Below are 23,113 nucleotides of genomic sequence, written 5' to 3'. Positions count from 1 at the left end.
TCAAAACCAAACTAAAAGCCTACCGCCTTGCCTGTGAGTTATCCTCTTGACCTAATTCTCGTCTGCCTGCAACCTAACATTTTTCCCTCACCTCTAACCTGCCTCTCTCCCTCACTTCCTCTGCCTCCACTGTAGCACTTCACCCATCATGGACACAACCCAAGCACAGCTGGCCGTACCAGCCACCTGCAATTAAAAATGTCCAATGTTTGTTGTCCTTAATCTTTGCATGTCCACTTATGGATTGTCCCCAGTTTATTCCCCTCCACAACCCGGTCAGAATATCCCTCAAACTCAGCCCATTGTAAGAAGCTCACTGCTTCCCGTCAAATCTGATTCCATATCTTTTGTGCATTCTTTTGTAAACAAAAGAGTATTGTACCTCCTGTATATAAATACAAATTAAAAAATAAATCATTTCAAATTCTGCAAGCAAAACAATGATGTGATGGTAGCAAGTGAACTGTGGCACATTAAAGGCTGTCCCTCCCTCATATCTTGTGGGCATCCCACGGCTCTAAAGCAGGCATCTCTGTTCCCCAGGTTTTCCAACTAGTGATCGGTAACACCTACTATCGAATGCCAGCTGTTGGTGATGGTTTAAAGGCAAAAGCCTCATCTATCTAGCTGGTTCTGGGAATTTCCGAGCGGCGCCCTGACCATATACCTCAGCAGGTTTCTCAGTAGGAACGGAAGGTTCAAGTGAGCCAATATCAGACACCCTGGTTCAGTCTCTCCTTTAGGTCGTTCCTTTTCTTTTATCCCTGATCTTCTCTCCACTATCTACTCTACACACCTCTTCTATCTTTAATCTACACCCAATCCGCACCCTTTCTACTCTACTCTCCTTACCACCGTCCTCAACACCCCTCTACCCTACAAACAATCCCCTAATCGTACTACACTCTCTCCACTTATTTTCTTCAACTACCTCCCCCCTCTGCTTCACTTTGCCCCGCCACTTACTCCTACTTCTGCCTTGCACTCGCGCCACATGCTCATAATACAAACCATCAACCTCACTCTCTCTAAATGCCCCTATGCTTTCTCTCCACTGTGCTCTCTCTCCATCTTCACTCTACTTTTACACACCTCCCTTTTCACACTACACTATATACAGCTTGTGCCACACTCTCCCAACAAATACCCCACCTACACTCTGCTCCAACTCTGCCACCAACTCTTCAGCCCACCACTTCACAGCAAGTCCTCTGCCGGGCCCTTGGCCCATCTCCATACCTTCCGACCTCACTCCTACAACCCACACTCTGTACTCCATTAATTCCCCTTTAATAGTGTTCTCTTCCTAGTTCTGACTCGTGCCCCCTTCCCATTGGCTCCAGTACTCACCTGACTTTGTTGGCCAATCTAAAGCTATTCTTTCCACAGAGGCCAGGTTTTCCAGGTGAAAAGCTTAAACCCATCAAAGCCCCGCCCCTCTTCAATCTCCGTTTGCAGGGTTGCCACCACATGCTCAGGCGGCTCGTTTTACTGGTGGCTTCCTTCATGTGCTGGTGAGTTTTGATTCCAATTCGGTTTGGGGAGGATTTCTGTCTCTTTCCTGCTCTCCTGCAGTCTACTTTCATACTCAGTTCATTTTCTGTTGATCCCACCATTAGCCTGGGGTCTGTCTGGGGTTGGTAGGTCAGATTTTGGTTGTCTCATCTCTGTTTAGCAGGATAAATTCCAGTCCATTCATTTCTGTTCTTGATTCCATTCCCCTAGTTCAGTTCCAGGTTATCTTGGTTGCACCGAGGTGCATTCTGAGAGCTGTTGTCCTGAAAAAGGCCAAAGTGAATTCTGGCCAGAACAAGTACTGGGTGGAATTGTGTGCCAGAAGCTGGCACCAAAATTATCAAAGGCATGCAAAGGGGTTTCAAGGACAAAGCGCCTTCCCAAACTGCCTCACTCCACTTCTGGGAGGGGTCCATGTTCCCCCTAGACAGGGTAATGACCCTGTCAGTCTCCGAGCAATGTCCTGGTGATTTGCTAGTACAGGACTTCCAATTTCAATTAAAAATACATCTATAACACTTTACTATTGGAAACCACGTGTAAAAAGGACTACATTTTTACATTGGCCCTCCAAAAGTAACATGACTCCAGATATAAAGAAGGAGATGTATGTATGTGTATAAATCTTTAAGGATTCCGACACCGTACATCTGTGGTGCCCAATCTGGATGGCACTGCAAGAAAATGACATGTTGCTTGTATGATTACTAGTCCAATACTACTACTAATGTACTGCTACTAGTACAATTATGAGAAGTATCAATTTTCCTGGTCCTACTACTATTTGTAGCACTCCTAGCATTAGTATGTCTAGTAATACAATCAATACCTTGCCATTAATCCTACTGGTACAAAGTTTACCGATGATGCTACACTATTCCTTCTACTAAAACATTAATTAAAACTACCACCAGTGACAGAATTAAAAATATGAACTGTATGGTAGTAACACCAGCAACAACTACTTCTACTGGTGATGGCAGCGGTAGTCTTAATAATGACATTTAGTACAATAATTATTAACAGTGGTAGAAGTAATATTCTGACCTGTTGGTACCAGCAATAATACTAGTGACACCTGAACAAGTACTGCCACTACCTAAAGCACCCATAGTAGCTTCATTAAAAGGTATCACTTGTATCTGCCGTAGTACCAGTAAAAGGCATAGTAGCAGTAGCACATATACTTGTTGTACTACCGTCAGTAGTACCAATAGGGCTATCAGTATTAGTACATGTTGTACTCATGGTAGGAATGAATGTAAGGGACAGGTTGTTTAGGTATATTTTTATAAGGGTAGTTTTACCGAGTATAGAGAAAAGTGGTACAAGAAGTACATAGGGCAGTGAGGAACCAGTTTGCAAGTATAGGAGGCTACATGGAGGGATCAGCTGAGGTGAGGTAGGAGCAGGATTATCGGGTATGTAACAGGGTTCAAAATTGTGGGGAGCTGGGAGCCATTTAGCTCCTGCTAGAATCCTAGAAGAATCTGCTTAAATTGACATGAACCGCTACCAGGAGCTACTTTTGCACTCCCAGGCCAACTGATGCTGAATGCACACACCTATGTGAATATAACTCTTTATGTTTGGGACATTCTATAAATAAACATTAGGACACATCCATACAACATTAAAAAGCATAAGGGGCCATAAAAATGGGCGTAATTAAAAGTTAGCATCTAATGCGGAGGTCTGATTTGCATAACGCTATGCACTAGTTCCTGGTCACTGGCTGATGCTGGATACCCAAGAGCCGCTTTTGGGCCTCCTCACAAGTGGGGCGTAGCAGTAAAATGCAGCAGTAACGCTATTACTGCTGCATTTACCGCTCCGCCCAATCTCGAGTTGGGCGGAAAGTCGTTCTTTTATCTCCAGCTTTTAGCTGGAGGGAAAAATGACCCTTTCTGCCCATTTTCGGCGCTATTAGTGCAGCGCTAATTGCGCCGGCGCTAATAGCGCCACCCCAAACCCACTGGGTCCAATGGACACAATGGGAACTTACCGCCCGCCCCCGCCCCAACTCGGGATCCGGCACAAATTGCGCCAGACCAAGTTGCAGTAACACTAATATGTGCTGGGCGATATATAGGTGCAATTAGCCCTGGGATACCGCCCAACTTCTGATATGCCCCTTTAGTTCCTGCTTACTCAATCTTCAGATCTGTGTGTAACATTGTTGCTGCAAATAAAATAAAAATGCAACATTTGCCTTTTACACCTTTGCTGATGTAACAGACTCTTAAACTGCACTTCCTATCCTCTTGTACCACTTCCCGATTCAGGGGTTAAATGCATTTTACAAAATGGAGGACAGTCCAAGTGTGAAAAATGCTTAAGAAAAGTAGGATAAATGGAAGGCATTTTTAAACAGTGAATTCAATAGAAGCAATAATAAGGAACACTATATTTTTAACTTTGAAAACAAACCATCCTATTTCATCTAGGATCACAGCATTGCATTGCTTCAGATCCTGCTAGAAAATCTAAAGCTGTACAAGCCAATTCATTCACAATAGTTCTCAGGTATGTGGAAGTAAAGGTGGATTAACATTACTTTGAACAGTTTCAATTGTAACGTTCAGAAAATCATTAAACTTAAATAAGGGATACTTTAATGCATCTGTGCTCAAGTTCTTAAAACTAAAATCATAATTGGGAGGCTCACCCTCTAATACCACACCAGCAATTTCCCTTCCTACTGGCAAACAATCATTTTCCAATTTCGTTTCTGAAAGAAACTTTTAAAAAAACAAGGATTAGAGCCTTACATTTAAAAAACAGTTATATAATTAAAGCAATAGACGTCTGGGGGAAATAAACAGCAATTTGTATGGTGAAAAATGTAACAGCTGCAAAAGTATGAACATTTCAAATGTGCACTTGCAAAGCATTTTATAGGCGGATTTTATTTTCCAACGTAAATTAAATAAAGAAATAGTTCAGATGTGTTTGTTTTGTTTACAATATGCGTTTGTAACACTGATTAAATTTGAGAAAAATACACAGCAGCATTTTTAGTTTTCCTATATGAATAACTAACAATGGTACATTGTATTTTAGGAAACAAATAAGTCACACATCTGGTTCAAGGCATAGAGAGACGCCTACAGCACATGGAAAGGCAGCAACATACATACAGTAAAATATACATAAGAAATAATCAGGGCCAGGAAGATTTACAAAACAATGATTTGGGGCAGGAGTACAGTCATCAGACTATGTATGCTGGACTGTCTTTAAAAGAGCAACGGTAATTGTATGGCATAAGATTGGAACACAAAGCGCTTGTCAATGCTATAACTTGAGTTATGTTAATATTAACCCTCTAAATCAAGGGTGTCAATTGGTTGTTTCTCTAATGAAGATGCTGCGGGCGGTTGTGATGATTTGGACCCTATGCCCAGGGTAACCAACAAGGAATTCAAGTACAACTGATTCACAACCACACTGCTGAGAGTGGTTGCACAGCGAGCTGCCAGAGACGTCAGCGTTGAGAGCTAAGCAATTGTAGCCAATTTATTTTACTCAAAAGAATACACTTTAAGTTCCCAAAAGTGGGAGAACAGAACAGAGTCAAGCCTGGAAGAAGACCCTGTGGTCGAAACACCCGTCGGCTCTTTTCACTTTCATTAAAATATGCCATTGATCTAAACTTAACGTGTATGCGCAGTGTGGTTGTGAATCCATTTTACTTAAGTGCCTTTAAAAGAGACTGCCCAGTAACTGGTGTCCAAACTGTGCCATGAGAGGAGGGATGGCGCGTCACACAGCATGACCAGAACAATGGATTCAGGGAGCAGGTATGTGGATTTTCGGTGCAAGGGTAGTGAGAGCTTTAGGTGGTCGGGCAAGATAGGGGTATCCTGTGGGAGAGAAGGATGAGGTTTGGAGCAGACAAGCAGACATGGAGATATGGGTGAGGGGGAAGGCCAAAGGTGCAGGGGGAAAGGGGGGGTTTAAGGGTGTGACACCCCCTGATTGCTGCAAAACCCTGCATGTTGAAGACTCCTAGGGGGCCTTAGAAGGATGTCTTTCATGGAGCGGCCTCCAAGGGGGCTAAATACATAACTGTTTGGGTGCCCCTTGCCTAAAGGTGGGAAAACCGGTATACATAGGTTAACCAAAATGCACTGATCTAGTGTAGTATAAGGTTTTCAAATCCAAAATGGCAGTGGAAAATAGGTTTTCAAATCCAAAATGGCAGTGGAAAATGGTAGTGTTCTTTGGGGAACAAGCAATTGCAGTTGGAGCAGTTGAGTACATCAGGAGCACATGTTGATGACACAATCAATTATAAGGAATGGGCAGGATTAATTTCTCCGATTTAATCCCCTGTTTAATGTATGCCGATGATACAATCCTTATTGATCGTACAGCAATCTGATTACAAAGTGCCATTAATGCACTGAGTGCTTATGCAAGTATGAACAATCTAATTATAAATACATCTAAAACTAAAATCTTGGCTCTGGGCAGAAAGGCAAAGCGTTCGGAATCATTTGTCTGGACCTCAAATGGCATTAAGTTACACCTATCTAGGATTTTCCATTTGTTCCTTTCCAACTCGTGAACATTTTGGTAGGCTTATTTCGGCATGTGTCATCAAGAAATGGCTCCTGATAAAACACCTTCTGGCAGGATCAGGAGGCAATAACATTGAGGGTTTGATTAAGATATATCAGACAAGCATTATCCCTGCTCTGACATATGGCCTCGAATTACTATTGGAGGCCCATGTGGGTTTGTTGGATGAGATTTGAGGGGAAACTATTAAGATCTATATTAAAAGGTACCGAATGCTATGACAGTATAGGCCCTGCGACTTGAATAGAGCGTACGTTCCCTCTATGCTCATTGGCTGCTCAAGAGAAGAACAAGTTACTTACCAACTGTTACGTTCTTTCGATTGGATGTTCCTCCCACGTGTTCCTCATCTTAGATATTCGTATCATCAGCTTTGCAAAACAAAATTCCACACCAGAGGACGCTCTGCTCGATGTTGTGGCGTTGATGTCCCTCGAGGGCTGCCGTAGAGTGTCTACGTCATCCGCAGGATAAATGGCTCGAGCCGTGCCCGTTGGCTTCAGTTCTGTTTTTTCGATCTCAACTGAGTTGATAAGGCATACCCTTAGACCGTAAACTCTCAAGGAACATTGAGTGTAAAATACATAAATTGTATGGCGGGATAGGTTGGGTGGGTCGATGAGGAATACGTGGGAGGAACATCCAATCGTAAGAACGTTACAGTTGGTAAGTAACTTGTTCTTCGAATGGACTATGTCCTCTCACGTAGTCCTCATCTTAGATAGACTCCGAAACCAGTGAAAATTTGGAGGAGTGAGTTCTAATTAATTTTACTCATGGACCGTATGTAGAACAGCATTAGCAAAAAGACCCCCTTGGGCTTAGGTGGAATCTAAGCAATAGTGCTTCACAAAAGTGTGCATTGACGACCAGGTGGCCGCTGCACAAATATCTTGCCCCAGGACACTCCTCTGAAGAGCCATCAATGTAGCCATGCCCCTACTGGAATGAGCCCTTAGCCCATCTGGAGGACCTTTACCTGCCAGCTTGAAACACTCTCCAATTGCTAAAATAACCCATCTGGATAGGGTCCATTTCGTTACGGCCAGGCGGAATTTGTGGCCGGTGTATCCAATGAAAAGTTGGTCACTTTGCCGAAATGTTGCCAGTCTAGAAATATAAAAGCCGAGAGCCCTTTTTGGGTCCAGCCTGTGGAGTCTTTCTTCCTCCTTACTTACATGAGGGTGAGGATAGAAAGATGGCAATGTGATCTTTTGAGACAAGTGAAAGCCAGAGATTATTTTTGGTAGAAATGAAGGTTTGACTTTAAGTATAACTTTGTCTTCATGGAAGATGGTGTGAGGAGGCTTACAAGAGAGCCTGTAACTCACTCACCCTGCGGGCTGATGTAATAGCCACTAGTAGGATTGTCTTCTGTCATCCTTAGAATGAGCCGGGGCATGTCCTTCACAGGATTTGTTCGAGGGGGGGTCGGGCCGCATTCTTGTAGATTCGCATCATTGAGGCTCTAAAAGCCTCCCATTTTCTAGGGGAATCATGCTTTGAAGGACAAGTGATAACCCCTCTATCAGAAGACGACAAAGAAGAAGAGGGAGATCGGTGATGCCTCTTCTTAGAAGAACACAAAGATTTTCTTGACCGACTCCTCGACCTAGATTTCTTCGACTTACATCGGGACTTTTCTCTAGACACTGCAGATTCTTTATTTTTCTTCGTAGAGGCCTTCGAAGATTCCTCCCCCACCGCCAATTTACCTCGTCAGTCCTTGAGAGCTTTATTCGTCATAGCTTGACAGGAACCACATTCGTCAACTCAATGGTTCGAACCCAAACACCAGAGGCAAACTCAACGGGGGTCAGTTATAGACATTTTCTTCCCGCAATTCTGCCACTTTTTAAAGCCAGTTTTATGGGTAGAAGGGTTAGATGAGGAAGACATCTTGAAAAACTGAAGCGCCGTTATCGTACACACGTAGCGAAAGCTTTCAGAAAAAAACAGAACTGAAGCCAACGGGCGCAGTGCGAGCCATTTATACTGCGGATGATGTCGAAACTCTACGGCCCACGAGGGACATCGACGCCACGACATCGAGCAGAGCGCCCTCTGTTGTGGAATTTATTTTTTTCCGAAGCAGCAAAGCTGATAAGAATATCTAGGATGAGGAATATGTGGGAGGACACAATCCATTCGAAGTATGTTTTTACTGCACCCTTTGTTGAGGTTGAGTTTTCTAGATGGCAACAAGCTCATGGACCAGGTGGCAGCAAGATTAATGATAAAACCTGTAAACTCTTTTCTTAGTTTGATATCAAATACAGCCCATGTTCATTGTGATTATATCTCATTCTCTCTAGCTCAACTCTCGAACACCCCAGATTATGATTTTTTTACTTTAATGTTTATTGGCATTTTTTTCGGAAGTACATCATACTAAGTAGAAACACGAGGGGGCGCTGTTGCACGTCAGGCAAGATGGCTACCTGCGCGTGAGCGTTGCAGTTAGAACGAAGTGCTTGCCGCAAAAATCGCTGGAAAGAGGCATGAAGGTGTCCAGCACGCACTGACCAAAGCACTTTGAGATTGCACCATCTCTAACAGAGATATTCGGTTAAAGCTGGTGGGCCCGGGCAGGGCAGGAGCGCAGTAGGGTACTCGAGATATGGAGGGCCGCCCTAAGGGGGCGGTCCTGGCGTCCACTACAATCCACAGAAACACAGTGACTGGGGCAAAATCGGGCTCCTGGAGTGAGAGCACTCCACTCTGCTACAGGTGACCGCGGCAGTCATCGGCTGTACCCACCACAATTAATTCGCTCCGCGAAGGGAGGGAGGTGCTTATGAAGCCCTTGGCTGTGGCCACGGACGGTGCTGCAGGAGCGGCCAGCGGACGAACTGGGATGCCCTGCTCCCACCCTGCAGCCCCAGAACGACACAAAACCGGCGAGACCAGGCGGGTTCCACAGCTCGGAAGCACTCAAACTTGGTACAAGCTATGAAGCCACTGTACAACTTCACTGCACTGCCTACGCCAAGTATGGGGGCTACATAGTAATACCGGAACCAAGCGGTGCTAGGGCCTGCGCTGGCCTGAAACAGATTAAGGCAAAGCCACCTTCTGGGTGGGGGACAGAGCGGGGGACAGAGCGGCCCAGTGAACACATCAGGGACTGATATCGCGCCGCTAGGGCGTGCTTTGCCGACCTGCTAGCAATGACCTGACGATCACGCACTGCCAGTCTTGCAAGAACGGGGAAGAGAATCACGAGACAACCATTAAGGCAACATCCCCCCATTGTACCCCCCCACCCCCGACAGATGGGAGTCAAGAGCATTCATCAGCTAGACCTAGCGGAAACACACACCGCAGTGCACGCTAATGCTTTCCCCTAAGCTGGCACGGGGCAGCACGACATTCAGCTCTAGAGCCCGAGTCCCCGCTTTAAGGCATTGACTGGGGGGGAGGGAATATACGCTGCAAACTTCTGCTAGGTGTTGCAAAGAGTGGGACGCCCACGGCCATCTCGCCAAGGATGGCCTTCTTGTCCGGCTAACTATCGCCCAATTTCCATTACCCCCTTTCTGGGCAAACGCCTGGAACAGCTGGCCATCTCTCAGCTTAACCTTAATTCAGACTCTGTTGGCTGTCTCCATGACCACCAATATGGCTTCAGAGCGTCCAGAAGCACGGAAACTGCTCTCCTGAACATCCTTGAAGATCGGCTCTCCAACCTTGACTAACATTCCCTCTCTCCTCAGCCTCCTCGATCTCTCTTCTGCCTTTGACATGGTCAAACATACCATCCTGCTCAACCGTCTCCGTAATAACCTGACCTCTTTCCTCTCTGATCGACCCTCCCAGGTCCAACTTGAGCCCTTCCTATCATCTATCTTCCTCTCTACCTGTGGTGTTCCCCAGGGGTCTAACCTCTCGCCCTAGCTTTTCAACCAATACCTGACAACTCTCACCCACTGCATTGCCATTTTCTGTTCAAATTTCCAGTGCTACACCGACTACTCGACTCATTTTCAGGCTGCCCTCTGTCACCTCCTCTCCCTCTTTCATCTCAGATTGCATAACTGCCATTCAAGATTGGTGTGCCGCCAATGATCTTTGTCTGAATGCCAGCAAGATGGAGATCCTCAGCATCGGCACACCTTCACCATCCTTTCCCCTCACTCTCTGGCTGGCCTCCCTTGGCCCTCCTCCTACCCCCACCTGCGAGGCTAAGAACCTCTGGGTCATCTTGGACTGCACACTTTCCTTCTCCGCCCACATCTCTGATGTCTCTAAAAAGCCAAACTTCTTACTGCACCTCCTCAGAGGTACACTGCTTTTCCTCTACTTCCCCCAGAAGCTCATTGTCTCCCAAGCTCTGGTTCTCTCCAGGTTGGACTATTGTAACAGCCTCTTTCTAAATCTACCTGCTTCTACTATCTGCCCTATGCAACTAATCCAGAACAGGACTGCGAGACTTGTCCTTGGCCTCAAGCCCTGGGATCGTATCTCTCCAGCTCTGAAATCTCTCCATTGGCTCCCAGTGGATGCAAGGATTAAATTCAAAACCCTCTGCATTGTCCACAAGGCTTTCTGGGGCCTGGGTCCAAAATACCTTCCGCTATCGCTCCGCAAATACCCCCCCACCCCGAGCTCTTTGCTCCTCTACCTCTAACTCCCTCAGGGTCAGTCGTTTTTCAAAGAAACGAGCTGGGGGTAGATCTCGGTCTTTGGCTGGGGCCTCCCTCTGGAACAGCCTCCCTGCCACTCTAAAACTTGAGGAGAATCATCTCCGGTTCCGGAAGCACATCAAAACCTTCCTCTTTTCTTCTGCCTTCGCTCTCCCTCTCCCATGCTGATCTGTTCTCTCTTGGCACCGTGCAGCTGGCCACCCTGTGTCCTCCAGGCCCAGGTATCTGCTCACCCTGCCACCCTCCCGCACTGCCTCCGGGCCACCCCTTGCACTGGGGTCTGTATCTGTACCCATACGGCCCCCCCCTTTTTCTTCCTGCACTTATCAGACCTACCCTGTCTGCTGCTTTAAACCTAGCGCTTGCCAATTACTGGCTGCACTACCACTGTTTGTTGCCTTTATTTATTTTTTTATTTATTATTATTTATGTTTCTCCTTTGCTTCGCACTTTCCACTTCTCTCCCCTTCTATGCACTTTTCCCCTCGCCCTCTCCCATGCACTTGCGCGTTCTCAATCCCACTGGCCCTAATAAGATCGTTGTTTTGTTCTCCCCTGCTCCCCTCAATTGCCTTGTCGCGCTCTGAAACACTTGTATGCGAGCGCGATAGAAATAAAATATCAATATCAATACTATACTTACCACAGATATAGACCGCACATCGGCAATGCCCAGAGCACTGACAAATGCGGCACACACAATACACACACACATTGTAGATCTGGGCTTAAGAGATGCCTGGTACTCATTGCATGGAGCACAGAGGGCTTTCACTTTCTATTTGTCAGTGCATGACATCCACTCCCGTATAGACCTCTGGTTAACGTCCCAGAGGGTACCGAGTTGGGTAGCGGAGATCCAGATACTTCCCAGAACATTGTCCGACCATTCCCCTGTAGCGCTCACACCGAGTATTCCTGAGGGGCCCAGTTAGATCCAATATTCCGGTCGGGTATGGCGCAGCACATTACTGATTTCTTCGAGAACAATGAGGGATCGGTGAGCACACAGGCTCTCTTATGGCAAACGTTTAAAGTTTACATGCGTGGAATTGCGATGTCCACAGAATTTGGAGTGCTGAGCGACATCAGGAGGGAACTTAAAAGGCAGGAAGCGATACTAGAGAAACTTCAGGAGAAATATGCAGGTAGCCCTTCCCCACATATTTGTGGAGAAATCAAAACGCAGTATGACGAGTATCAAGCAGCGGCAGAGAGTGAACTACTCTATTTTGATAGACCGGCAGCAGCCCGTAGGTATGAGAAGCTAGAAAGGCCGGGGAAATTGCTGGCACCAACGGTTCACACTGAGAGGGGCAATTCGACTATCCTGTGTATAACTAGACAGGATGGAGTAGTGGTCAATAAGGCGGAAGAAGTCTGCAAGGTATTCTATAGTTTCTATGAGAATCTCTGCTCCCCTCAAAGCGAAACCACAGAAAGCGAGATAGATTAATACCTCAGCTAGTGCTCGCGATGCGCTGGAAACACCCATAGAGCTGAGCGAGATAAAAGGAGGCGATTAAAAGTTTGCCAGGGGAAAGCCACCATGTCGGACGGGCTGGAAGCAGAGTTTTATAAGGAATTCATTGACGCCATAGCTCCTAGTCTCCTCTCGGTTAGGAATGAGGCGCTGGACTCTGGCATCCTACCGCAGTCAATGCGAGAGACGATTATCAACCTACTGCTGAAGCCTCGGAAGCCGCCAGAGGATTGCGGGTCATAACGCCCTCTGTCTCTTATCAACACAGATGCGAAGATATTCACAAAGATACTGGCCACCGAACTTAATCCATTGATGCTCCACATGGTGCATGAGGATCAGGCGGGATTCATACCAGGGAGGTCGCCTGCATACAATATACAGAGGTTTTTTAAGATATTAGCGAGGATGCCACAAGACACAGAGGGGGTTGCAATGTCCCTTGACATGCAGAAGGCGTTCAACACAGTATACAGGACATTCTTCTTTAGAGTGCTACATAACTATGGGTTTGGCCCGAACTTCATAAAGTGGGTGCGACTACTATACAGGCAGCCATACGCTAGAGTGTGCGTGAACGGGGTACTATCTTCAATAATGGCATTAGCAGGAGGCACCAGGGAAGGATGTCCACTTTTGCCTTTACTGTTCGCACTGCTGATGGAACGCTTGGTCGACCGGATGAGGGCTCGCCACGCACGGGCTGGTATATCCATAGTTGGTCGGGTAGAATTGATGACACTATACGCAGATGACATCATGATACATGTGAGAGATCCCGAGAAATATTTACACAGGGTGTTGTCAGCGGTTCGAGAGTTTGGGAAGTACTTGGGTCTCCGCTTGAACAGTAATAAGTCTGAAATATTCCCGTTGACGGACTGTACGAGAAAGCCCACTAACTTGTTCGGATTACGATGGTCGCCCCAACAGGTGAAATATCTAGGAGTGGAGATGGCACGCTCAGCAAATTTGATACGAACCACTAATTATGACACCTTCATCGCTACAGTGTGCACGAAACTAAAAAGATGGAAATAACTCCCTCTCATTGACGGGACGTGTAGCACTAGTAAAAATGATTATCCTACCCACATTTTGTTATCTTTTCAGCACTATACTACTGGCCGGGTAGATCCCTTTAATAACTGGAGCAAGCCCACGTTCGTGTGGAAAGGACAGGCGAGTGTCAGCTGGAAGCGCCTTACATTACCGTACGAGCAAGGTGGGCTGGCTGCTCCAGGTTATAAACTGTAATATTTAGCAGCACAGGCGTATTATGCGATACACGCCCAGAGGGAGGGCCGAAATTCTCATATGTGGAATAAGGTCACACTGCTACATGGAATTTTCATGGGAAGGAGGGAGAATAGTAACCAGCTAGACCCGGTAGTAGCTACACAGCAAGCATGGTTGTGACTAGTCCAACACCCCAAGAACACTATGATGCATAGCCCACCAATGCCAATATGGGAGGCGCCATATCTAGACCTGACCAGAGACGTAGCACTGGCAGCACACTTGCAGGGAGTGGGCATAATTAATCTTGGAGACCTGTATCGGGATAGTGTGTTTGTGCCCTGGGATGGCATTAAGACACATGTAGGGGATACCCCACTCCAAAGACTCCAGTAACTTAGAATCCGTGCGGAGGTGGCGTCGGTGTGGACTGGATTCACCCAGGAACCGTCCTCACATCATAGTCTGAATTATGCAATCTCCTCTGGCATGAGGAAGAAAACTGCTTCAGCGATATATAAACTTGTAATGTCAACGAGGAGGGTACCGCCACCTGAAGTTAAGGGAGAATGAGAGGGGATTCCGTCAATACTTGATGAGCAAAGAAGGAGGCGGAGGAGATGAAAATGTAATACTGTGAAAGATTTGAACACCTTATTGCCTGATTAAGTGTTATTGTAACGATTCCTGTACATTGCGTCATCTGGATGCGAGACCATGCAATGTTGTATCCCTGTGCAAAGTTAAATAAATAAAAAAATAAGTAGAAACACAACAATTGATACAATCCCATAAAGAAACCCCCCCTATCCCCAACCCTCCCTCCACCCACCACATTGGGTTACACAGGGCGACCATTCTATCAGACAGGACAGCAGATCAGCTACATAGGCAAAGGATCACAACGTATTGGCGGCACCGGTTCATTAAGCACCACATTACATTACACCCCTTGCAGATGCTGGTTTAAATTAGGGTCAGGGTGTGCACTTCATTGAGACTGCCATATCCGGGAACCGTGTTTCAGTCCATCACTCCCCCATTTTAGGATGAAAATTCCCCAATCGATATGAAACGATTCCACGCAAACATTCACCACAGCGGACAGTTTTTCAAACGTGAATATGTCCCAGTTTGTTCATCCACTCATTTTTGGACAGTAGGGAGCTACTTTTCAATTTTTGGACAAGGGCCACCCTCCCCGCTCTCAGCATTGCTTCACTAATATTTGGAAGTCTTGGATCATTGCTTTCTTCATCATAGACACCCAGGAGAACCTGTAGGGGATCCAGCCTGGGGGTTATACCACTATGGGCCTGATTCATGAACATTTTCAATGGGATTGCGCCATTATGAAACACTTCCATGAATCAGGCCCTTTGTCTTTGATCCAACTGAGGACCTCCGACCAATAGACTTTTGTCCTTTGGACAGGACCACCACATATGGTATCGGGAATCCCCCTGACCACAGAGCCTGGGGCAGTGAGGGGAGGATCCCAGGAACATCTTAGAAAGTTGAAGGGGGGCGGGGTAAGTGCCAACAAGCAGCACTTGGAAATGATGTTCCATTGCCGAGGTGTAGAGGTTGCACGTGAACATTAGTTTATTTACCTTACCCCACGTATCGCCTTGAGATTTCCCACCCAGCCTGTTTGGCCCAAAATTGCTTAAAGCCCTGTCTCCCTTCCAGCTCCGATGTGAGCATAACCTTGTATAATTTGGAGAGTATTCCCTTTCGCGATGTGGCTTCATTAATGACCTTCGCAAAAGGTGTGAAGGTCAGGAAATCTTAGGGGAGCATCTGGGATCAGACATGATGCCTTTTAGACGCAAGTACTCAAACACATTCAATGATTCCTTACCCAAAATCTCGCCCAGGGCCTCGTATTCGATTAAATGGTCTTCGGGGAACAGTTGACCAGCTCTTTCTAACCCAAAGTCCGACCATTTTTGTGAGTGACGGAAGCCCTGACTCCCAATTTCCAGTAGAGACCCCCACACCGAGCTTAGCGGAGACGGCCACGATGAGAGGCGGTCATTAAATTTACCCTTTTTCCATAAACTCCACAGAACTGCCAGGGTCGGGTGTTCTCTAATATTTGCAGGGATAGTTTTTGATGGGGTCCAAATGAAATCTCGCAGGTTCTTTGGGTGGGTGCCCAGGTCTTCAATGCATGACCAATATGTACCCAATTCGTCCCTAAGATGTTCCAACAAGACTGAGTTGGGCCACTTTGCAGTACAACCAAAGGTCGGGGAGGCCAAACCCCCCCAATATCCCTACGAAGGGTTAGGGTTGACATCTTGATTCTAGGCCTCTTCCCTTTCCATATGAACTTGTTAATCATCACCTTTAGTTTAATAAAGAAGGACTCAGGGAGGGGAGTCGGGAGAGCAATGAAAAAGTAAAGCAGCTGGGGAAGGACATTCATCTAAACTGTCAACATCCTCCTGAACCAAGAGAGCGTTAGGGGGGCCCAGCGTGTTAAGTCCGCACTGATCCTTTCTAGCATGGGAGTAAAGTTACACTCTACCAGTAATTAGTGGTTCCTGGGGGTGTTTTCGACTCTCATACCACCAATAGTTTTCCTATCTCTGGTTGGGGAGTCTTCGGCTCTGATGGGCATAATATTGGACTTAGGAATGTTTATTTTCAGAGCTTCCAAATATTTTTATCTGGATGAGAAGCTCAGGCAGGGACTTTTCTAGGTTTGTTAAGTAACATAGGATGTTGTCTGGAAACATGCAGAGTTTAAAATAAAGGTCTCCAACACTGTATTCCCGAAATCGTTTGGTTTTCTCTTATTACAATTGCCAGGGGTTCCATTGTAAGGGCATATAACAAAGGCGAGATGGGGCAGCCCTGTCTGGTTCCCCTGGACAGGTGGAAAGGGGTGGAAACTGCGCCATTAACTGCCACACTCGCTACTGGGTCATTATAGGGGACTAGGCTCCATTGCCTGAAGTTCTCACCAAAGCCCATCCTCTGCATGACCTTTCCCATGTAGCACCACTTCACCCGGTCATAGGCTTTCTCGAAGTCTATGGAGACCAAATAGGCCCCTATTCTCTTATTCTGCACCACGTGCATTAAGTTAATAGTCTTTCTTATGTTATCCGAGCCTTGGCGGCACAGAATAAACCCCACCTGATCCCCATGGATAAGAGAGGTCATTGAGTGGTGGAGCCTATTGGCCAATACTTTTGCCATGATTTTTACGTCCGTACTCAATTGGGAGATGGGGCGGTAGGATTGGCATTGTGTCGGGTCTTTACCTTCTTTGGGGATGACAACAATTAGGGCCGAAAGCATGGACCTCGGGAGCCTTCCCATTTCAAGCGCATTGTAAAAAGGTTAACCATGAACGGGGCTAGCATGGAGCAGAATTTCCTAAAGAAGCAGACTGTGAAAACATCCTCCCCTGGCGCTATTCCCGCCTTCATACTACCAATGGTGTCGAGGATTTCCTCCTCCGTAATAGGGATTTCTAATTCAGCCACTCTGAGTGTAGGCACGTGATGGGGAGGGAGCCAAGGAACTATTCGACTCGGGATCCCTCCGCCATGAATTCGGAGGTGTAGAGGTTTTCAAAGAATTTACAGAATTCATCCGCTATCTGGGTGTCATCCAGTATTGTTTCTCCACTAGTTGGTTGCATTACTGCCAGCCTGCTAGCGTTTCTTTGTTCCCTTAACCTTTAGGATTCTATCGGCTAGTTCCCCCTCCTCCATGTATTCCTGTTTGAGGAACGCCAGCTTTCGCTCAGTTTGGTGAACCAGGAGGGTTTTCAGTTCGGCCCTGTATTTCTAGAGTTTGTCCCGGGCTGCTGGCAACATTTGAGACTTGAGTTTCCCCCCTGGTTGTAGCCCTTTTATTTTTACCCTCAGGGACAACACCTGAGCCACTCTTTCCCTCTTTTCTTTGGCACCCATTCCTATCAAGACTCCTCTGATCGTTGCCTTGAAAGCATCCCATACTTCGAGTCCCCACCTCTCCATTGTCATGGAGATGAAAGAATTCCCTGATTGACTTAAGTAGTGTTTGGGCAAGCTCCTCATATTTTAACAGCAAGTCGTTACAGGACCACCAAATTCGTGTTTCCCCGGTTCCTATTCCCCTATTCTGATTTTTACAAGGTCATGGTCTAGACCACGCTATGGACTCTGTGGTTGATTCCAGGATTCTATTTTTCAGTGGGCGTTCTACCAGGAGGTAGTCTATTCTTGAGAAGGTGTCGTGCAGTTTCGAGTAATAGGTGAACGGGGGGTCCCGACCGCGAATCTGAATGAGGGAATCCACCTAGCTCTTCATTGGTCTGCTGTAAACGGAGGGCCTTCTTGTACTGCGTGGGGGGACAACACATGGTGGGGGGGTAAGGCCTTTTCCTGTCTATGCCTGGGTTAAGGACCATATTGAAATCACCTCCTATGATCAGAGTGCCTTCCCCAAAAGACTGAATCTTGCCCTTCATCCCGTCCCAGAATTGGTCCTGGCCATCGTTCGGGGAATACAGGGAGACTAGGGTAATCACATTGCCTTTCACTTCTCCCTTAACCATCACAAACCACCCATCAGGGTCCTTTGACACCGCCTTCAGGCCGAAGTTTAGTTTACTAGCCACCAGAACTGCCACCCCCTTTATTTTAGACATATTAGAGGCTTGGAAGACCCGATTGATAGATTTTGCTCTTAGGGTAGGCTCCTTCCCCCTTTGCCAGTGCATTTCCTGCAGAAACATAATCTCCAACTTCAGACAGTTAAATTCTCTTATCTTTAGGGTTCTTTTGCTTGGGGAGTTAAGTCCACTAACATTTAATGAACTCAGTGCATTGTATAATCTGTGTTAGCCATACCAGACTGAGATCAAGTGGTTGAACCTCCTCTTACTAGAGTAGACTAATGTGTGAACCGACCTCTGTAGTCTGACCTGAAAGCACATTAGAACCCCTTCCCACTTAAGAATGGCCTTGTGATTAATATTGAGCTTGAAATTCCCCTTATAACCCCCCCCCCAAACTCCCAACTTGCCCCCCTAGCCCCCTCCCTGGTGTCTGGACACCTGGCGACATTGGGGATCTCGTTGGCCAGACCACCAATCACTGCCCCACCCACGGGCTGCCAATTCTTACATAAGCGCCTCCGAGCCCCCTTCACATAGCCCCCTTCCTTCGTAGTTAGCATGGCTCCTGGGCCGCATGTAAACGAGAGAATACCACAAATGGAACAATGTGACAAACATGTGTGACCTGAATTGCCCAACAACGTTGCAAATCTCAATGAGGATTCACTCTTCTTCTGAGGTTCAGCTTGATAGCCAGCTCTCTTTTGTGTCCTGCTGAAAGTCTCCTTGTCCCCTCAAGGTTGTTGGGGGGGGATGCCAGGTTCAGCTCTTTGAATTTGCAAAGCCCCTTGACACGACGTCTATCCACTGCACCCTTGCTCTTTGGGGCCTTACTCTATATCCCGTCCAGCCCCCCCCGGTCGTCTGGTGGCGCCTGGGTCCTTTTTCGTAGTGGAATTTTTTGAGTGCGTCTGCCCAACTCATGGGTGTAGGCCCCTCCCCCAACCCCGACAAAAAGGTGACTTGGAGGTAGTGTCTTGAGCTGGACTCCCCTCTACTCCTGCCCCCACCTAGGTCCTTGGATGGTAGAACCTGCTCTAGGACAGCGAGCGCCATCCTGCTTTGGGGAGACCATGCCCTGACTGCGGCAGGTAAGGGGGCTCCCGATTCTCCGGGCGTCAGCTTAAGGACCGAGCGCAATGTTCAGGGGGGGCCTCTCGCCAGGCTGTATAGCCCTTGATGTTTGGAGATAGTGGCGAAGGCAGCTCCAAGAGAGGGGGCACAGGAACTGGGCAGGCTGCTAAGGATGGCTGCATGGCCCTGCAGTCACCGGTGCTGTTGTAGACACCCCCCCCAGGGGGGGCTTCTGAAGGTTTGGCTCCTCGTGCCTGAAGGTGGTTTGGTCGTTGGGCTCCTTAAGTCCTGCCTCCACAATACATCTCTGACTCGAGCTCCTGGTGCTCCTCTCCTGCTATGGGCTCTCTGCTCGAAACAGATGATGTCTCCTCCACTCCGGCGTCGACCACCCGGGCCAAAACCAGATTGGAGTGTGTGGGTGCGCCCCAGGGGTCCCTCCTGCAACGTGACGCTCGTCCAGGCTCTCTCCCTCAGGGCTGGCTTGCCCAGTATTCCCGCAGCAATGCAGTATCTCGGCAGGTGGGGGGGGGGGGGTGGCGCAGCCTCTCCCCGGACGGACATCCCTAACTCCTCCTCCTCACCTCAGTCCCCCACTACCTGGGGGGCCCCTCTCTTCTCTGATGGGGGGGCGCCACCTGCCTCAATGGCTTCACCGGGGTGGGGGACTTCGGGGGTGCCAAACGGCCGTTGCAGCGTTCTTCTTCCGAGGGCCTCCCTCAGGCCTCAAGCCACAGGGGCTGGTCCCTTCTTCGTCACCAGCTCGGAGACTGGGCCTTCCATGGGCCGTAACTCTGCTCCACTGGTGCTCCAGAGCTCAGGAGAAGGCTCCAGCGAGGCACCATGGTGTGACCACTCCAGGGGGGGCGCTTCTGCTAGTGTTCCGGGTGCGTCTGGGGGGCTCCCATCCCAAAATACCCTGTGGATGAGGATCAGCACTGGGACGTTACTCCATCTTTGCGGCCCCCGGTGGCCGATGGCCACCCTGGATTATTTAAATCTGTTTAAGAAGAAGACTTGGGAGGGGGATAGAGCCGAGTCCATTCAGAAACTAAGGTCAAAAAGGCTATACCAGGGATACATACAGCAGGCTTTTACAATAGATGAGCCATGTTCTTATTTCCTTAATCCTTGTAGGGAGAGGATGAGAGATTCTGTCAACATATTACCTACATAGGATTATACAGGGAGTTGGTGTGGTGTCCAATACAACGAAAGACTCTACTGCCTGTGCTTCGAACATGTGGAAACTAGCAGACATATCCTGACACAATGTAGTGCTTTGGAATTGCAGTATCATAAGGCCTATACTGCTTTTGTGAAAACATCTGCTGGTATACACACTGATCACTTTTGGAGAAGATTATATGGTGCAAACTCATTGGTTATAACTGGTGCAGGGTACCATGTCTGGCGGGAGGCTGTGAGGCTGTTGATGGAAGGGGATCGTGTCTGTCAGAAACATACATTGGATTAAGCAAGTAAGGGCTATATGGAATATGTATCTTGTATTTTATTGATGATTGGAAAGGCCTGCTGGGCCAGAAGTCAAGTAACAGACTTTCCAGAAGAACTGGAAATATTATTTTTTTATGATTTTATTACTGTAGTACATAACTGTCTATTTTGTATTTTTGTGCAAAGCAGTGTTTAAAGGTATATTTTTAACCAAAAACACAGTAAAAACATTTTTTTAAAAAATAATTTTGTGCAGCCAAATGTTAAGAACGTCCGTGAGGGAGAAAGCTGTGTGGGCTGCTTAAATTATATTGGAGAATATGTTTCTAAATTTAAATTCCAATGGGCAGTTTTCCTTGGGTTATCACTGAGGTCGCATAGCATGAGCAATACCTTGTATTTTATTAATCTTCATGCTTATTCACTAGCCCACACTAAGGAGCTGGAAGCAAGGTAGAGGGTGACTGTGGTAAATGAATGAACAACTTTTGGAGAGGTCTGTCTTTGGCCAGTAAACACACATTGAATGTTGCTCTGCATCTCTGGCTCTGGGTGGCACTGTCTGCAGATCAACTGGGTGTTTGAAACTGTCACCAGGGATGACCCTGAATCACAGTTCAACCACTAATTGTACAAACTTGTGTTTCCAGAAAGATGGACTACCATTCCCATAATGCATCTGCAAGAAATTCAGAAAACACTGCAACCGAATCAAGAAGCCATCTCAGACTTTATTTTGCGTGTGCATTATGTTTCTGAACGCAGCAAGAGGGAAGCCTTATTTAAAAGGACTACATTAAGGTGGCCAGCAGCGCCACCGATGTGGCTGCTCTGTTAATGGCCTCTGTATGAAGCCCGTTGGAATAGCAGAGAAATGGCACTTCCCGCCTGGTGCCAGGGAGCGGACCTCCAGTAATGGGGTTTCAATATTTGTGGCACGTTTTGACAGCTTTTAAGACATTGAACAGCCCTGAGACCGGAGTGAACAGTGTGGCCCACGACCCTGTGGCGGCAGCTCCGCATGACCAAAATGGCACCGTGGAGCTTTCTACAAGATTCACCGTACACACCCAGGCACGGAAAGCCATGAAGCAAGCCGTCTTGCATGCGGACGGTGAAACCCAGCAGAGATGGCGAGCACGGAACAACCCACTTGCTCTCCTCCCCACCAAACCGTCTTGCATTGAGTCTGCAGACCCGGGAGAAGAGCGCGTACCTTTCTTCTGTGTAAGGTGCCTGTCCCCGGAGGGACAGCCATTGCGCGAAGCGTGGGAGCACTGGTGCACTGAAGCTCAGAGCGACAGCATCAGCTCCTTCCCCCGCTCTCCCTCCCGTGGGACATGGACAGCCCGCTGCTTTGCCCCGATGCCTGCCCTGCACCTGGGTCTCCTGAGCCCGGCAAATAAACAGATGCATTCATGAGGCAGGGATAATTTTTTTTTTTTTTTTATTGTTTTATTGGTTAATCGTAGGTAAACCTTTAACAGGCCTCAAATAGCCTCAAATAGGAGTCCAAGAAACAAGAGTTCAAAGTTCAAAGTTCAAAAATTCCTCTTCTAAAGTTTTATTTGAGTTCCAATCGGTTTAGTTATCCTTCCAATGGAAGCCCTTTATCATAACAGATGCATCCAGTAGTCTTTTGGGCTCTTATTTTCTCCTCCAATTCCGTTTCTTCCTGGTCCAGATTTAGGGATTCGACAAACTTTAGTGCGTCAATTGTACGACCCACCTTATCTGCTGTTAAAAGGCGTTCCCAGTATTCTTCTTCTGTTTCCCTCGTGATGTTGTTTATATAGTTGCCCAAAAGCGCTAATCGCTTTGGTATCAGAACCGGGCATGTTAGCATCACGTGTCGCACTGATTCAAGTTGGTCCTTCATTTTGCAGAACCTGCAGATTGCTGATGCTTTTCCAATGAGCTTTCTTCTCAGCTTAACCTCTCGGGATTGCCAGATATTTAATCTACATCGTAATAGCAGATCTCTGTAATGTTTAGATGGAAATTTCTGAAGATATGGTGGGAGAATATTCAATGCTTTGCGTTCCCAGACGATGTTATGAGCCCAGTTTCCTGCTAATTTAGTGACCTGGGTTTCCTCCCAGTCTTTTTCCCGCAGGATTCTTTTGGCCTTGTCAGGATTGCACTTTAGGATTTCCAGTGAGATACCTAGATGTTCTAAGGTATCCTCACATCTCTTCTTCCATTCCTGGAAAATTATATCTTCATTGGGCAGCCCAGGTCTTGCTAATACATTAAATGGCTGTGCCGGATTGTCCAAAATACACTTCCGGAATAATGAAAGAGATTTCCACACCGTAATTGAAACCATAGATTGTAGTCTGAGTTCCGATCTTATCAGGACTAAGGGCAATGAATTCGGAAGATGTAGAATCCTTCGCCAAAAGTAGGCCTCGCACAGATTCCAGCTTTCCCATCCCAAACACAAGAGTGCCTCTGCTCCATATGTTAACATTGCAACCACCTTTT

General features: G+C 47.1%; 1 protein-coding gene across 3 annotated transcripts in view; it reads right to left on the bottom strand.

The window, feature by feature from the left end:
• CRYZL1 (crystallin zeta like 1) overlaps nucleotides 1–23,113 on the bottom strand; it is a 653,866-nt gene that overhangs the window by 488,464 nt on the left and 142,289 nt on the right. For all 3 annotated transcript variants that reach the window (XM_069636228.1, XM_069636229.1, XM_069636230.1), the window contains exon 4: nucleotides 4,184–4,256. In XM_069636228.1, the coding sequence (XP_069492329.1) occupies nucleotides 4,184–4,256 (73 nt within the window). The remainder of the gene's footprint in view (nucleotides 1–4,183; nucleotides 4,257–23,113) is intronic.

Source organism: Ambystoma mexicanum, chromosome 7p, assembly GCF_040938575.1.
Source record: "Ambystoma mexicanum isolate Mex_15411 chromosome 7p, UKY_AmexF1_1, whole genome shotgun sequence".
Classification (NCBI taxonomy): domain Eukaryota; kingdom Metazoa; phylum Chordata; class Amphibia; order Caudata; family Ambystomatidae; genus Ambystoma; species Ambystoma mexicanum.
Note: the sequence above shows the minus strand (reverse complement) of the source record. Positions and strands in the feature narration are given on the sequence as shown.